The 18,239-nt window shown below is 38.9% G+C and overlaps 3 protein-coding genes across 4 annotated transcripts; 2 read left to right on the forward strand and 1 right to left on the reverse strand.

The window, feature by feature from the left end:
• The first annotated feature begins 4,146 nt into the window (after positions 1 to 4,146).
• LOC137710764 (putative beta-1,4-xylosyltransferase IRX10L) lies at positions 4,147 to 7,056 on the forward strand. 2 transcript variants are annotated; one of them, XM_068449886.2, is made up of 4 exons: positions 4,147 to 4,737; positions 5,326 to 5,714; positions 5,883 to 6,124; positions 6,337 to 7,056. In XM_068449886.2, the coding sequence occupies exons 1-4, from the start codon at positions 4,641 to 4,643 to the stop codon at positions 6,848 to 6,850; spliced, it is 1,242 nt and encodes a 413-aa protein (XP_068305987.1). In that variant the 5' UTR covers positions 4,147 to 4,640; the 3' UTR covers positions 6,851 to 7,056. The 2 variants fall into 2 exon arrangements, with proteins under 2 accessions (XP_068305987.1, XP_088551755.1); XM_088695629.1 differs by having other exon boundaries at positions 4,196 to 4,737; positions 5,260 to 5,714.
• A 993-nt stretch (positions 7,057 to 8,049) lies between these two features.
• LOC137710429 (uncharacterized) lies at positions 8,050 to 9,057 on the forward strand. The gene is made up of 3 exons (XM_068449445.2): positions 8,050 to 8,387; positions 8,519 to 8,577; positions 8,703 to 9,057. Exons 1-3 carry the CDS (start codon positions 8,140 to 8,142, stop codon positions 8,903 to 8,905), a joined length of 510 nt encoding a protein of 169 aa, XP_068305546.2. The 5' UTR covers positions 8,050 to 8,139; the 3' UTR covers positions 8,906 to 9,057.
• A 238-nt stretch (positions 9,058 to 9,295) lies between these two features.
• LOC137710428 (chromophore lyase CRL, chloroplastic) lies at positions 9,296 to 11,820 on the reverse strand. The gene is made up of 8 exons (XM_068449444.2): positions 11,217 to 11,820; positions 11,032 to 11,092; positions 10,900 to 10,935; positions 10,757 to 10,807; positions 10,407 to 10,499; positions 9,881 to 9,985; positions 9,641 to 9,733; positions 9,296 to 9,536 (listed from the first exon to the last, which is right to left on the reverse strand). The coding sequence occupies exons 1-8, from the start codon at positions 11,450 to 11,452 to the stop codon at positions 9,396 to 9,398; spliced, it is 816 nt and encodes a 271-aa protein (XP_068305545.1). The 5' UTR covers positions 11,453 to 11,820; the 3' UTR covers positions 9,296 to 9,395.
• Positions 11,821 to 18,239: the final 6,419 nt, after the last annotated feature.

The raw sequence follows: 18,239 nt of genomic DNA on the forward strand, positions 1-18,239 counted from the left end.
CCCATCGGGAAGTTCTCGTGTGAGTTCCCAGAAACAAAACCATGAAGGCGTGGTCGGGGCCTAAAGCAGACAATATTGTGCTACGATGGTGGAGCGGGCCCGGGAAGTGGTCCCTCCCGGACCGGGATGTGACACTAATCATCAATTTCAATATTTAGTACTTCACGTAGTATAAATGCAAAAATTAAAATCTCGTACCTCATTTTACAGATAATCCAACCTTATGGTGTAAATGCATTTGGAAAAGGATCATCGTCGGATCCTTTCCCTGGGGATCTCGGGGATTCCATGATTATGACCATTCATCGTATATCGTGCGATCAGTTTTCGTTAGATACTATTTATATTTAATTTTAAATTTTAAATTTAAAATAATTTCTAACCGTACGATATACGATGAACGATCACGATCACGGGATCCCCGAGATCCCCAGGAAAAGGATCATCTTCGGATCCTTTTCCAATGCATTTAACCCAAACTTTATGCGACTTCCATTTTATTTCATGGGGCAGTTTGATCCAGGTCCAAAAAATTCACTTGTTTTCGGACTGAGTCCAATTTAATTTGATTATTTTATTACACCTATTTTGCCCCTTGAAAATAAAAAATATTTAAATTCTTTATTTTTGAATTTTAAAATTTGAATCTTCAAATACCTTTATCTACCCGTTTTCTAATTAAAAACATTTTAAAAACACATCACAACCAATCTTATAAGTTTATAAAAAATTAAAAGAAACGTTGTTGAGGTAGATGAAAAATTTGTGATGTAGGTGGATAATATTAATTAATCTATGATATAGGTATACCATGAATAAAAACCTATCGTATAGATAGATAACACAAAATAATATGTGATATAAATAGACTAATGAGCAAAAAATATCATATAGATAGATAACACAATTAATTTGAGATAGAAATTTTTTTGATATATAGGTAGATAAAATACAATTAATCCATAACACGGGTAAAATAATTAAAATATACAAATAGATTCATTACATAAATATATAATACAGGTAGATAAACAAAGCAATGCATTTCCTATAAAGGTTGAAAAGAAAAATATGTATAATCCAAGTTCAAACTAAAAATTAGGAAGAAATTAATAGTGTACGCATTAAACTCATATTTTCATGGCAATGTTCCCAATCAAAACTGTGACAGCCCGTCCCAGACTTTTCGTATCGTAGGAGTGAAATAACGGTTTTGCCCCTAATGGATAATTGTTGTTTGTGTGGTTGTTTTGGGTTTTTGGTTGGTTGCATCCCAGCCACACCTCCATCATCATCATCTTCACTCTCCCCTATTTTCTCTGCCCTGTCCCGAGCTCTCTCTCTCTCCCTTTCCTATTCTTTTTGTACGGACAACATCCAAAACCCTTGAAACCTTCACAGATCGAGGAAGCAAATTACATATTCGTGCTCGTGAGGTCCTTAGGAGTTCAACCATACCCATTTCAGGTAAGGATACCTTCGTTTTCACGTCGAACTTGGGATCCCCCGATTTGGTCACTGTTCATGCACACGTTAATTCTTGTGTTTTTTAGAATTTCAAGCTTGTAGGAAGCTTGGTGAGGTCCTTAAGAGGCTCGGGGTGGTTCGTTTAAACGTTTTGGACGTCGGGATCGTGAGTTGCAGGTTTGGCCGGAGTTGGTGGTGTTTTCCTGACGAGATTCCGTGGGTTTTAGCGCTTGAAAGTGGTATGGATTTGTTCCTCTTGTTGTAAGCTTCATTTTGGTACCAATTTTGTGAAATTTGGTTGAAAAACGAAGAAGTGACAAGGTTTTAAAAATTTCCCGGTTTTCTGGCGCCAGCGACGGCGTCGGAGTTTGGCCGGAGAAGACTACGGAATATTCCTAACGGCGTTAACGGAATCCGTCAAAGTTAACGGAATATTCCTGACGGCGTTAACTGATGTCGTCAGTGTGCCAGGCATATGCCTGCGTGTGGGCGACGTGTGGGGGCGCGTGCGGCGTCGGAAAATTTTTCTAAAAATATGGGGATGTTCCTGAGGTTGAGTAGATCACGTTGGTGTATTCATACACCCATTTGAGCATTGTATGAGAAGTTATTTCGTATGGTTGGTTATGTGCTTTAAAATTAACGTTTTTATAGTTGTTTCGCATATAGGTGAGACCTATCCTGAGGACGAGCGTGGTCACTCGAGGCAAGGGGGTTACGACCCTTCTACATACCAGTGAGTGGGCTTTTGGTTTTCCGTATATACCTATATACTTATGTTTTTCCCAGAAAGTGAAATGAAACGTTTATATGTTTAGATGCCATGCATTATGTTTGCCGTTGGTTTATGCATTATTAGATGCATATATATATATATATATATGTATGTATGTATGTATGTATGTTGGTGCTGCGGACGCGCAGGTAAGTGACAGGTGAGTTATAATTTTTGTTTATGTTTAGTAGTGATTTGATATGCATAGAGAGCTCATAATCTGCACCCCCGGTGTTAGTGCTCCCACCCAGAGTTGGGCACAGTCCTTCACGTGATGTTCACCTTCCGCACCACATGCTCATCTTGGATCCAAGTTAGGTGCACAGTCTTGTCGTACAGACCACTTTAGGTGGTTCCGACTCATAGGTGACCTGCGATTATTTGCCCAGTCTTCACGTGATCGTAGCACTTGAGCATACTTATTATACACCCAGTCCTGTCGTACAGACCACTTTAGGTGGTTCCGACTCGTGTGCAGGTATAGTTAGTAAGATGGAGATTTGAGCTCTAGATTCAGTCGTACATGTCACGTTAGGTGACTCCGACTGACAGATTACATGACATTGTTTGGCATTACCTGAGTACTGGCATTTTATTTCGAGGCATTTGGCATAGCATATTTCTGAGCATGACTTATATATATGTATATTATATTTTCTGGGAGGTATACAGGTTTTATGGCGAGGGGTTAGAACTTTGTTTATGAAATGGTTTTTGAAAAGCTTTGTTTTTGCCCACTCACGCTTTCTGTTTTGCGCCCCTCCAAGTTCTAGTTGGCTAGCACTTTTGGTGGCTCCCCAGAGGATTTTCCCGGCATATCTGACAGATTATCACCAGTGTAGGACCACCTTTGGGTGTGTTTATTTAGTGTTGTTTCTTCCGGACTGCATTAGGTCTTCCGTGCTCTGAACTTTTTTTTCACACTTACGCTTGCACATGTATGTTCTTACTTTGTGTATAGCTGGTTTTTATTTATTCGTACTTTTGTTGTTATTTATTAGCTTCCGCATTGTGCACATGGTTATGTCACTTCCACATGACGGCCAGCATGCCCTGATCTCGGTCGGGATGTGTCAAAAACGACGTAACTAGTGCTATATTGTGGGAGGACCTGGTGGCGATGATAAGTAGGAAGATGCAAGATTTGATGTACTTCAAAGCTCTATACCACTGAAAAAAATTAGAAATTGTGACCTTGTATTTCAAAAAGGAGGAAGAAATCATAAGAGCTTGAAAGAAAAAGACTGAACAAGAAGGAAGGGGATCGGAGAACACAGCACAAATTGTATACGGGAGTTATGGAAGAAGAGATATACTTTAAAACTACTTCTACAAGTAGGGGATTATTTGAAGATAAATAATCAATTATAATACTTTATACCTATAAAGCATATATGTTCCACTCACTCTATAGAAAGACAAAATTATTTTCCACGTCTACCTATGTACTAGGTATATAAACAAAATACATAAAGTGCATTTGCTATAACGTTTTTACTTATAAAAAGAAAAGTTCATATAAACAAACAAAAAACTAAGAAAGAAATTAATAGTGAGAGCCTACAATTATATGTATACATCAACACCCACGGTTATGGTTTAGAAGGCTTTCTTCCTAGCCCTGTGGTTAAATGTGAACACAAATGGTTATGGGCTCCAAGGAGGAAGAAGACCACCGCGCATTAAAGATAATACTGTTTGTACGGGAGTTATGAGGAAGAAGAGATAATATTATTTCAAACTAATGCTACAATTTTGACATTACTTTAATGATAAATAATCAATTATAATTAATTTCATAACACAAGTAAATCTAGAATTAATAGATAATGTTAATAGAGAGGTAATTTTGACAAAAAATAAAAATAAATTGACGTTGATAATGAGTCACTGAATTAGACTATATCTAGTAATTGCTTACAAATTCAGACTTATTTGAAGTTTCCTTATTTCATTGAACAAAAAGGAATTATTTAGTAAATTCCTAATCAGAAAAGAGCAGGTTGGGGAGGTTTGGTCCTCGGGTGTCGAGGACTGAGATGGACTTGCCATCGAACCTCCATGGACGCTGAATAAAATACAAACCAAACAACCCAGAAGAGATCTTCTCTTCCTTGTTTCTTCAACCCCAAATTTTACCTTTTTTTCCTTCATTTCTTGTGAACTTTCTCTCTGCTGCTGAAAGGCTGTAGCCAGAGACTTTAAAGTAATAAAAAAAAAAGGCCAACAAGTTTGAAGGAATCATCCAACCAATTCTGCTTTCGACGTCCCAACTAGCAGCTTTACCAGATTACTAAAGAACCCATCTGCTTCTTTGGCTCATATCCTTCAGAACCCTTCTACTTTTGCTGGGTTCCTGATTTTGTAGCTGAAGAAAGAGAAGGCTCGGGGGAGAAATATGAGAATTTGGAAGCTGGGTTTTGCTGGGTTTCTTGTTGCTGCCTTTGTGGTGGGGTTTGGTTCAGGGGAGCAGGCCCGCACTGAGAGAATTTCAGGTAGGAAACAGAAAGACTTCATTTTTTTCGATTTACATGATTTGGTTGTTCTTGGGTTTTTGCCGTTTTTCGATTTCGAATTTCATTTTGCTGCCTCTAACTGCTACCTGGGTTTTGATCACTTGAAGTTTCGGTTTTGATTGACGGTGTGTTCCTAGGTTTGGTATATCTTTTGGATCTAAATTTGAGGTACAATTGGACATATGTAATGGTGGATGTTGATTTAGCTCTTATCATTGTTAATTTACACATTGTGCTAAATTTTGATTTGACAATAATTAGCCTAGTCTCGGAAACATGTTTAGCGTTCAAATTTAGTTACTGAGGTTCTGGTTTGATCTGTTAATATTCAAAGTTACATACGCAGTAATGCTGGTTTGTTTAGCTGGGGTTGTAGCTCCCAGAAGGGCAGCAAAGATATTATATGCTGTTGTGACGATGTTTATGAACTCCAAGGACCAAGAATTTTGTGTTTTTTACCCTTTTGGATTTGTTCTTTAGAAGTCTGTCGATTGTATGCAGATACAAATCTGCTGAGAAATACAAGTTTATGAGAACTTAAGTATGGTTTGTTTGCACCGAATGTAGGGAGTGCTGGTGATGTCTTGGATGATGACCCAGTGGGAAGGTTGAAGGTTTTCGTGTATGAGCTTCCAAGCAAATACAACAAGAAGATTCTGCAGAAGGATCCCAGATGCCTCAACCACATGTTTGCAGCTGAGATATTTATGCATCGGTTTCTCCTGTCTAGCCCTGTCCGAACCCTTAATCCTGAAGAAGCAGATTGGTTTTATACTCCTGTTTACACCACTTGTGACCTGACACCCAATGGCCTTCCATTGCCTTTCAAGTCACCACGGATGATGAGAAGTGCAATACAACTTATTTCTTCGAATTGGCCTTATTGGAACCGAACAGAAGGGGCTGATCACTTTTTCGTGGTGCCTCATGACTTTGGAGCATGTTTTCATTATCAGGTTAGATTTAGAAGCTTGGTTTGCGTCTTAGTTCTCTCATGGTTTTCTGACGGTCCGAATACATATTTGAACCAATTGGAATATGTTAACTTGTTTCGATATGCCCGTACATTTATTTGTTGTATTTGAGCATGTCAATTATCTGAATTTGTTGTGTAACTATTGCAGGAAGAGAAGGCTATTGAAAGAGGAATTCTTCCCATGCTTGAACGTGCAACTTTGGTTCAGACTTTTGGGCAAAAGAATCATGTTTGCTTGAAAGAGGGCTCAATTACAGTTCCTCCTTATGCTCCTCCACAGAAGATGCAAACCCACCTAATTCCTGAGAAAACTCCTCGGTCCATCTTTGTTTACTTCCGAGGATTATTTTATGATGTGGGAAATGACCCCGAAGGTGGTTATTATGCAAGGTAATTCTTCCATAACCTATATGCAAGTGTTAACAATAATGGTGTCTATGAGGTCAGAAAACATGACGGCATTTAATTTTCTAAACTAGATATTAACTTGTTATAGCTGTTGAAAAAAAAGAAATGAGAGTTTGGGTTCTTTGGTTTGCTAGATAACACTAATATGAAAATCGGTCAGGGCAGGAGATGTTCTAACTTTTTGTACTGTACAGAGGTGCACGAGCAGCAGTGTGGGAGAACTTCAAAGACAATCCGCTTTTTGACATCTCTACCGAGCACCCCACCACATACTATGAGGACATGCAACGAGCAGTCTTTTGTTTGTGCCCTCTCGGCTGGGCTCCTTGGAGTCCAAGATTGGTCGAAGCAGTGATTTTTGGCTGCATTCCTGTTATCATAGCAGACGACATTGTTCTACCCTTTGCCGATGCCATCCCTTGGGAAGAGATTGGCGTGTTTGTAGATGAGAAAGACGTCCCCAACTTGGACACCATACTCACTTCAATCCCACCTGAACTGATATTGAGGAAGCAGAGATTGCTCGCCAACCCTTCAATGAAACAAGCAATGTTATTCCCACAACCTGCCGAAGCAGGGGATGCTTTCCATCAAGTTCTGAATGGACTTGCGCGCAAGTTGCCACACGGCCCTGATGTTTTCTTGAAGCCAGGTGAGAAGATCCTGAACTGGACAGCAGGGCCCGTGGGCGACCTGAAGCCTTGGTAGCTGCTATGACCTTTGACTCCTCTTCAGCCAAGCCTCCAAACTTTACAGTAGTAATTTTGTTGTAGTTTGAGATACCGATTTTCATGACACTGTAAAAATTCGGATTTCGTGAAAATGTATCAAGATTATATGTTTTTCTTTTTGTAGTTTGACTTGGATTGTTACAATTCCATTGAAAGCCATGATGGTGATTATTCCATCGTTAAGCTTCAGGTAACTTCTGAATCCGAAACCAGACATCTCTGAATCACCATGTTGAATGGTTATTTTTTGGGAGGCAGATTCTCTGCCCTCCCACTTTCCGTACCCTCCTGCTTGAGTGGTCACGGTTAAGCTACGTTAATATTTTATATTACTATTCTTTTTTGTCTTATTATCTCTATAAAAAAAAATATATATAAAATGTTGACGTGCCTTAACTGTGACCACACAAAACAAGAGGGCACGGGAGGACAAGGGAAGTGAGAGGGTAGAGAATCTGCCTCCTATTTTTTGGGGGGTAAAACGGTAATTTACTGTTGTTGGCAAGAAGATGTCAAGTTTATTTTGGAATTATTCGGATTAACGATTGAATTATGAATTCTCTTAATTCTTAATTTTTCTGATTTAGGACTTCTCAGTAAAGGGAGTTGCCTAAGCACTCGGTTAAGATTCGTTTCGGAATGGCTAAAAATATCTTCTTACAACCAAAAGAGTGACTATATTTTGGAGAAAAAATTTCGACCTGCCTTTTGAATCAAGAAACATTTTCTAATATTTTTTTACAAAGTACTTCCAATTACTTTTTCAGAAGGCACCGAGTGCGTTCTAGGAAATATCTTCAAAATTTTAGTAAATTTTTCAAAGTATTTATAATAAAAACACAGAGTTTAGCTAAGCCATATGATAAGTAGTTTAATTTGGTATCAGATTTGTCATCTACGAGATTTAAGTTCAAATCTTGTGGATGGTAAATCTGATACCAAATTAAATTATCCATTGTGATTTAACCGGACTCTTTCTTTTTTTTAATATAAAAATATCGATATACTAAAAAAACAGTTAAAAACCGACGATAATCAAACGGATGTAAGAAAAAAAATCAAATACAAGTGTCGAGAGGGTGGTGGGTGTGAATGGGTGGGTGTGAGTGATTGGTGTGTGGCGATTTCGAAAGCCACGCGACACCCAATGAGACTCGCACAATTCCACTTCACCTTTTTTTGTTCCCACCACACTCTCTTATCCTCTTCATATCTTCCTGTCACTCGAACTATACTTTTTCACTCACTTCCCTACTATCCTACACCATGGCCCTGCAACTGCAGGCACCCACCACAAGAAGCCACCTAGCGCCACCGTCTCCGTTGGCAGCTCCGAAGGGAAATGCCGGCCTCCGACAACCGCCCGATCGTTTCGCTCTAAAATCATCCTTCTTCTCTTCGTCACACCACCTCTTATTGCTTTCCCCCAAGCAGAGGCCTCTTGCTTCTTCCGCTGCACCCAAGTTTTCCATGCGCGTTGCCTCCAAAGGAGCATATATTTGTCGCGATTGCGGGTACCACATATTACACCTTTTATTTCTAACAAGGCGATATTCTAACCATTCTAATCTATGGGAGCGGGATTCGAATTTGGGTTTTTCTTTGTTGTTCTTTAATCTTGATGGCCATGGTGATGCTGCTGCAGGTACATATACAACGACAGAACTCCCTTTGATAAGTTACCTGACAAGTATTTCTGCCCTGGTGAAAATTACTCCGTTTTTTACACATGACATGCATTTCACTCTCAAATTACAAAGCTTTTTATATGCAGTACAAATGCGGTGTAGTTTTTAATTTAACCCGTGCAAGTAATCTGTGGTTTGCAGTTTGTGGTGCTCCGAAACGGAGGTTTAGACCATACCAGCCTCCGGTGACCAAGGACGCCAACAGCATAGACGTCCGAAAGCAGCGAAAGGCGCAGTTGCAGAGAGAAGAAGCAATCGGGAAGGCGCTTCCTATTGCTGTCGCCGTCGGAGCTGTGGCGCTTGTTGGATTGTACTTCTACATCAATGTCGGCTTTCAGGGATAGAAAGTGTTACTGTAACCTCAAATTAGTGAACATTCGTAGAATGCTCGTATCAGGGAGCCTTTTTCTGAATCTTTCTGTTCAATTTACTTGCATCACACCTGCAATTCAATGCACAATAAGAATAAAGAGATACCACTTGAAAGTTTTGGAAACGCAACATGCCCCGTCTACAATGGGAGAGAATTCCTGTTCCCCTCGGGATGGCATTGTGTCAATCGTCTGGGACACCACAATGGCATCCCATCCCGGGGGGTGTAGGTAAGTCCATCCTCTTTCCAGAAAACAAGGTGAATTTTGCATGAGCTAGGCCGCGTTTCCATACACCGGCAGAGTGGCAGATGAACAAATTTTGCTTGTAACATATAGTAAGGTACTCGGAAACACAAGAAGTGAGAGATGATAACTGATGTGAAATACCAATTAAGAGAGCGAAGTAACAAAAAATATGAACATTTACATGGATGGTTATAGCCGTTTAAGTAATAGTTGATTATTCTTGCAAGACAAATGAACCCTCTATTCTTTTCTCCATAGACTGCTGGATAGGAAAATTTAAAGAAGAAAACATGTCATTGGTACTAGAGGCCGGCACAGGCTTGAATTCGTACGGACCTTCCTTTGGACCCCAAACCTGTAACAATACAAAGCACGTTCAATTTTTCCTGTGAGCACTACCACATTACAGCATCCAGTAAGGGAATTAAAGAGTGTCTGACTAAGAGAAGGGAAACCGACCTGATTTCCATCAGCATCAAATCCCCGATCCCAGGCTTGTATCTCATTATTTTTATGAATTGCAAGTTCCGATGTACAGTACGCTGCTCCATTCTGCAACAAACGGGGAAAAACGATATATCATTGAGTAACAGTCATTTGATTCATTGCAGTTTCAACTTTCAAGCAACCGACTGTTATCCATGGCCCCAGAACAAGGTCTTAACAAAAGGAAAAAAGGATCAAGATCAAAAGAATTACCCATGAATTTGGAAAGCTGTCAGGCGGAGTTGAACCTTCATACAAGCAGCGTTTCCCACGCTCACAACGTTTCAGATGTATTGTTGTCAAATGCTCTGCAATGTCCTGCAGACAGAGATAAGTATGAATAAAAACTTTGAAAGCATATCTATAAATGTTTTCGAATGGTTAAATATCAATCTAATTCCCGGATGAAGTAGCAACTCCAGAGCATTTTTTAAGTGCTTACTCACAAGCTTGGGCCTGAAGCCTCACAGGCAAGGTTATAACATCAACGGTCCCTGGTAATGAATGTTTTGAAAATATGGCATTTAAAAAGAATTCAGGCCTGTGAAATTCCTAAGTTATCACTAAGAAGATCTTAGATTTCATTTTTAAATAAGATTTATCCTCCAAAAGGTTCAATGCTAAAGAAGTTATACCAGGTTGAAGTTACCAAATGATGTGGCCTTGATAGTTGATACCAGAGAACCTCAAAGCATGCATTGACAAGCTAAGATTGAGATTTCGATGAGAATAGACTAACCCTAATAACTTCTTCAGGAAGCGGTCGCTGATCTTTTGAGCGATCACAGAAATTCTTGTACTCCTCCACGTCTCTGATTGCATATGAGCTTAGCTGATTATTAACAAAAATTAAACATATCAGAACCTCAAAGAATCCCGAGATACATCTCTCACAGTCTATTCTCATGTCATGCCAGTTCATGAAGTAAAAGAGAGCTAGTGAACATTTACTTAACGAATACTCCCCGAAAGGGCCGGGAGGGGTGGTAAGTTTGCCTTTCAATGAAAAAAGATAAGTTCACATACAGATTACAATAACATTAACAACATGCTCTTAAAATGAAACCGCGAAACGGATTATACACCCACCTCAACATCACATTTCAACTCTTTCGGGCAAGGCTTCACCATATAAAATCTCTGCAACCAGGTAGCACTAACAATTACACAAAATAACAAAATTATGGGCAAGTAAGTTTGCCAAGAAATGACATTTGAAGGCAACAACATACTTGTCGAAACGGCTTCTGAGGAGTCCTCCAAAAAGCCTAACCAAAACCCCACAAATTCAAGCTTATAATTAACACAAAAAACCAAACTTTACAGCAAAAAAGTTGCTGGATTTGGCAAATAAATAAACTTACTTGTTCAAAGTACAAAACCTTAGAACCATCCACCATTTCAGCTGCTGGGCAAGTTACCATTCTGCAAGAAAATCCCGAAATCATGTAAAATTCAACTGCAAAATCCTTGAAACAAAAAACCCCAATTGAATTGCACAAGGAAGGAAGGAGGAATTGGGGCCCAATTCGGCTTTTTGGGGACCGACCTAATGTTGAAGTAGTGGTCAGGATCTCTCGCCGCTTGGTCTTTGGAGAACTTCTCGCCGGAAAGAGAACGAGTAACCAGGCGGGCGTGGTCCCACCGGGTGGTGGACTTGGTAAGTCGCTTCAGCAGCAGAACTCCGCCTATCAGCACCAGCGTCTTAACCACCAACCCGCGCGCCACGCCCCATCCTCCGGCGGAATCGGAGCTCCCACCGCCCGGCTCCGACCCGATTACCATTTCCTTGATTTTATTACAATCTCAATTCAGTACCTGCTACTAGTACCATTTCGATTGAACCCACGCAGCTACTAAATCCTGAATAAACCCACTGTTTTTTTAAATAATTTTTAAACTTCTCTGTGTTGAAAGTTGAAATTATGGATTGATCGTATGGGTTGGGTTGGGTCGGATTGGTTTGGTTCATCAAGACCGTTTATCTGGATTTTGAGAGAGAAGGATCGGCCGTCGGCTTTGTTTCTCAAGAGCTTACCACCAACGATTGCCACGTCGCCGTCACCGTGCCGTCCTGCTTCTTCCATCTACTTGCCGATGTGGTTTAGGGTCCGTACTGGCTTGGGCCATACCATACAACCCAATTCATCAACAACTATTGTCCAACATTTCATTAAATTTATACGTAGTGTGGCTAGACTAATTTGTCATACAAGTAGACTTGCCAATAAATCGGATCTTGATACAAATTCGATCTACATTCGATTCGATAAATAAAAGATAGATTTGGTATTATAATTTGATAATCCGATTAAGATTTAACAGAACAAATTTGGATTTGCTTAATTCGGTTGAAATTTTCTCCCCACATGCCGACCCTATAAACTCCGCAAATGGAGTAGCCGAGTAGGGATGTCACTAGACCAATGAGTCAAAAGAATAGAATTTTACGGCTTAATTCTTATTGTATTACATAACTAAAAATATATACAAGATACAATCCTTGTTCCATAAGGAAACAATAAACAATAAAGGATACAAACATATATCCTTCGTAATAAAAGACTCCTAATATTTACAATATATTTACATCCCTTTTTTAATATTACACACGGCAATACTTTCCCCCAACTTGACAAGTGAGTCACCAAAAGACCTAATACACTCATCATGAGTGAGGATATCCGCAAGTTGCTCTTCCGAGTTCACAAACGGCATTGACACAATCTTCTTCTCAAGCTTTTCCTTAATGAAATGACGATCAACCTCCACGTGCTTTGTTCTATCATGTTGTATCGGGTTCTCTGCAGTCTCACGTGCGGACTTATTATCACAATACAAATTTGTGGCCTCCTTTAGTTTGAAACCTAGACCCCAGAGTAACTTACGAAACCAAAGAACTTCACATACTCTATGCGCCAAACCTCTGAATTCGGCCTCAACTGAAGACCTAGACACCACATTTTGTTTCTTAATCCTCCAAGTAACTAGATTTCCACCAACAAACATAAAGTATCCAGAAGTAGAGCGTCTATCAGTCACATCACTTGCCCAATCAGCATCAGTAAATCCCTCGATCTTCAGATGATTGGAATTTTTAAACAAAATTCCTTTTCCCGAAGTTGACTTCAAATAAGCTAAAATCCGCATAACAGCTGCCATATGATCCACACTTGGTGAGTGCATGAATTGACTCACCACACTTACTGCATAGGCTATATCCGGATAGGTATGAGCTAAATAAATTAGTCTTCCTACCAATCTCTGATGTCTGACTTTATCTACCAGTTCTTGATTTGGATAAATCCCTAGGTAATGTTTCTCCATAATGGGAGTATCCACGAGTTTCCACCCAAGCATACCTGTTTCCTTCAATAAATCCAGAACATATTTTCGTTAAGACAAGAAAATACCTTTGGATGAATGAGCAACTTCAACTCCAAGAAAAAAACTTTAAGTCACCTAAACTCTTCATCTCAAACTCAGCAGAAAGGTTCTTCTCCAGTTTGACAATCTCATCTGAATCATCACCTGTTATTATCATATCATCTACATAAATAATCAAGGTTGTTACTTTACCATTTCTTCGCTTCACAAATAGAGTATGATCAGATTGACTCTGATAATACCCATTCTTTTTTATAGCCTGAGTGAATCTCCCAAACCATGCATGAGATGACTGCTTAAGCCCATAAAGTGACATCTGCAATCGGCACACTCCTGCTTTTCCTTCGTTGTTATATCCCGGAGGAAAATCCATATATACTTCTTCCCTTAGATGTCCATGAAGAAACGCATTTTCAACATCAAATTGTTTCAATGGCCAATTCAAATTTGTAGCTAATGAGATAAGGACTCGTACCGTATTCATCTTAGCCACCGGAGAGAAAGTTTCCTGATAATCAACCCTGTCTGTTTGAGTGTATCCTTTCACCACCAACCTTGCTTTATACCTGTGAAGTGATCCATCAACCTTGTATTTAACTGTAAAAACCCATCGGCACTTGACTGGTTTTTTTTCCTTTCGGCATCTCAATTACTTCCCATGTATTATTTTTCTACAATGCCCTCATCTCTTCATCCATTACTTCGGTCCATTCTCGACTTTTTAAAGCATATTCAACCCAAGTTGGTACTTGAATTAAATCCACATTATTCACCCAAGCTTGATGTTCGGATGAAAGGTTGTTACATGACACATAATTGGCTATTGGATACTTCAATTTTCCTTCCAGAGAAAACCAATCAGAAGGTACACCACGATTTTGTCATGGTGGCAACTTATACGTACTTATTACATCATTAGTTACATGAGCATCAATGGTACTTACCTCAGGGATATCCAGAGACGACGTATTGGACGATGGCACGATTGAGCTAAAGAGAGAGGGGGGAACATGCTCGGCAAGAGTTTCGGTAGTACTAAGCTCGACAGCAACCTGCTGTGGAGCTGTTTCTTTTTCAGCAGAAGCTGGCTGAATGCCAGCACATTCTTTCTCGGCAAGGCCTGGCTAACACGCTGCACTATATTTAGCAGATGGCAGCCGAAGCCCTATCACATTCTCGACAGTTTATTGCTGAGACCTATTGTTCTCATTGTCATCAACATATACTCCCCTTGAACTACATATCACATTATCTGGTATTTCTAACCACCCAAGATCACCTTGATCGCCACTAGTATTCTCCCCCTGGTGATTTGAAGGTGATGGGATCGAAGAATAAAAATACTCGGATTCAAAAAAAGTAACATCCATGGTCACATACATATGGCGAGTTTCATGATGATAGCACTTATACCCTTTATGTTAGGGGGTAAACCTAACAAAGACACACTGAAGAGCACATGGATCCAATTTGCTACGATGAATCTTGTGAATATGAACATACGCTACACATCCAAACACACAAGGAGTTAGAGTATTGATGGATATTACGGGAACATGTTTTGTCAATACTTAAAGATGTGTATGGAAGTCGACAACCCTAGTTGACATACGATTAATCACATACACGGCATAGGTAACGGCTTTAGGCCAAAAATGTTTAGGCACAGACTCACCAATAAGCAAGGCACGAGCAGTTTCCAAGATATGATGATTCTTTCTCTTAAAAACCCCATTTTGTTGCGGAGTATGCCGACATGTAGTTTGATGAATAATCTCACGATCTTGTAGAAACCGCGATCACTCAAAATTTATGTATTCTCCACCACTGTCGGAACACAAAACTTGAATATCAAAGGAATATTGAGTTTTAACCATCTGATGAAACAGATAAAACACATCACAAACTTCACTTTTATTTTTCAACACATACAACCACGTCATACGAGTGCAATCATCCACGAAAATAACAAACCACTTAATTCCCGAAGTAGTACAAACAAGGGAAGGCCCCTACACATCATAGTGTATTAGCGCAAATGGAGAAGATCTTCTATTCATACTTGGAGGGAATGAACGATGACTTTTGGCTAAAATACATACTTCACATTTCAATTCTGAGTCTTCAATATCACTGACCAAATCAGGTAATATATGTTTCAAATAATCAAATGATGTATGCCCCAAACGACGATGCAATAATAATACCTTCTGTAGATTACTATTACTGACACACGAACCAAATTAGCTCTTCCAAGAACCACGTCATCCACATAATATAGCCTCTCTCTCTTAGTGCCACGCCCAATGATCTCCTTTGTCTAAATATCCTGAAGCAAGCAAAATGAAAGATACATTAATACAACACAATCCAATTGTTTAGTGACTTGGGGTATAGACAATAAGTGATGGGACAATGATGAAACCAATAAACAATTATGTAAGGGAAGAAAGGGTGTAAGAGACAATGTTCCCACTCCAACAATAGTAGTAGTAGTTGTTGGAAGTATGCCCACAAAGCCACTCATTTGATGTAATAGCTTTTTGGAATACTTATTGTGTTAAACTTTTATATGTTTAATAGAGGGCAAAGCTTATTGTTAATCACTATTTATAGTATCTTGTGTTTAAGCAATAAGGGAATCCAAGGAATGTAATTGATCTAAGAGACAAGTGATTTAAGTTAGTTAAATTAACGAGACCTTTCTCTTATGTTCATTCCTAAAACGTTCCTAGCCATAGGATTGCCAATTGGGCATTGACAATCCGCTAAGGTTAGTATGTGTTATGTCGACTCAAGCGTGAGTATGAACTAGTCTCAAGTCATTTGGTGTTGGACACTAAGGCAAACACATAGGTGCTCGAAAGAGTAATCGAGTACACTGAACAACGATCAAACGAGAGTTCGAACATACATGTCATGTGAGAACTCAATAGTTGCAATATGCAAAGTAGTCCTTTGACCTGAGGCATCATTGATGTCTAATGGTTAGGTCCTTGATCTTTGATTATGTCAACGGCATTCCATTGGAGTGTCCACGGCATTGTTGGGGTCAAGCTATCTAGTCATGTAGGCATATGAATGCACAACAAGGGATCTCTAACCTTCCATAGTGGAAGGAGAATACTCTAAGATATGATTCGAGAGTCTTTGGCCAAAGCATATGAATATGACTAAGGAAGGTTGTTCCAAATCTTATTCAATTGAATCATATAGAGAAATATCACATTGGATAGTAGACATGAAACAAACTATCACTTAAACAATGTAATTAAGAGTATTGTATTAGAGAATGACCGTATTGCATTGTAGTTGTAACTGGATAGGTTCTCCAACCACATCTACTTAGCTTGGGTAACCATGACATGCTGCTAGGCGTCACCCATGGTTTGTGGAAGCCCTAAAGATTAGCAAACACTAATTTTAAGGGAGAATTGAAATGTGGTTTCAATTCACAATCGATCGTTAAGAGTAACATCGCCCACTACCTCGCTAATTGGAACCTAATGGATCGTACACCGAGTAAGGATATAAGTGAAGAAATTATATGAAATGGATAAGCAATTAAATGGTTTAATTGAAGAATGGTCAAGATTAATTAAATAGTTAATTAATTATACGAAACGTTCGTATTGGGCGTTTAAGTTAGTTTTGGGCTTCGGGGCACAAAAACGTTTTGGTCCACAAGGCCCATTATGTTTAAGTTGTATGACAACTAAAACAAAATGGGCAATTAAGCCCAATAACAACATATGGCCATAAGGGTGAGGGGTAGCAAACTTGTATTAATTACAAGTTTGCCACTCACATGAAATGAAGTGTAAAATCAACATTATAGCTTGGTTTCACATTAAGGGGTTTGCTAATGGAATTTGGGTGAAACCTATTCTCTCATTTTCTACATAGAGGCCGGCCACCTTAGGGGAAGAACATCTAGCAATCTTTCTTCCCTAAGTCATCCATTTTCATCTTCACACAACATCTTTGGTGTGGAGACTTAGAGACACCAAACTTTTGGTGTTTTGGAGAACAAATCCTCAAATCCTCAAAGAAGAAAAGGAGCACTAAAAGGGAGAAAATCACAAGGAAGATCCAAGGAGCAAGGAGGTGACTTGAAGGCCCTCCACTTGGGTGAATCCCTTGTGTAATCAAGGATGAGCTTCAAGGGTAAAGAATCTCTAAATTCTTATTCTCTTTAATATTGTTAAAGAGTCTTATGGTTCACCATATACTAGGCTTTGAAAGTCATGGGTTTTATGAATTGTTTTTTAATGCATGCCTACTTTAAAGTGTTATTAGTATGCCTATGTATTCAAATGTTCTTACATGTTCTTAGCTAGGACAAAATTTTTCCTTCAAGTGGTATCAGAGCCTAGGCCTAGTTTATGGTGGATCCTTTTGGGTTTTGTGATTTTTCATATTTTGTGATTTAAGTGTTGTAAATGTTACAAGCTTTGTTCTTGCTTTGAATATAAATTTTACTTGAAAATTTAGCATCTCAAATGTTGTAGATGTATTTCATTAAAGCATGAATAATGGAACTAAAAGTTGGTGTCAAGTGTTTTGGGATTTTCGGCCAAATCCAAAGGGTGATTTTTTGGGTTCATGTTAGGCTTGTTAAAATGGTTTTAAAGTGCTTTTTGGAACCCCTAAGTACCCTAGGATATTAACCCTCTTTTGAGTTGTGAAAATTTGAGTTTTTGGTGAAAGAAAACATCCATGGAGCTATTATGAGTTTTCATGTATGTTCTTCATATTTCTTGAAGTTCTTATCAAGAACAAAAAGTTTTGAAGTTTTGATTCAAAAGTTTTATGTTTTACATAAAGTTTTGATTATTAGTTGATGGGTGATGATTATTGGTGAGGAATGATTAAATGGCTTTAATTATGTCAAAGATATATTTTTGAATATTAGTTGATGGATGATGATTGTTGGTAAGAAATGATTAAATGGTTTTAATTATATCAAAGATATATTTTCTTTTCAAACCATCCCCACCATCTTTAATCTCACCCACCAAAATCCACTTACAAAAATTTTTTTTTATCAAAAATCTCAATGATGGCCGGCCACCCCTCTAGTGGGGTACTTTTGTGCAATTATATAAAATGTTGATACTTTTGTGTATTTGAATTTTGGCCCAAAAGTTTGTGTTTTACAAAATGGCCCAAATAAAATGAGAAC

Source organism: Pyrus communis, chromosome 6 (genome assembly GCF_041283825.1).
Source record: "Pyrus communis isolate YQ-2024b chromosome 6, ASM4128382v1, whole genome shotgun sequence".
Taxonomy (NCBI): domain Eukaryota; kingdom Viridiplantae; phylum Streptophyta; class Magnoliopsida; order Rosales; family Rosaceae; genus Pyrus; species Pyrus communis.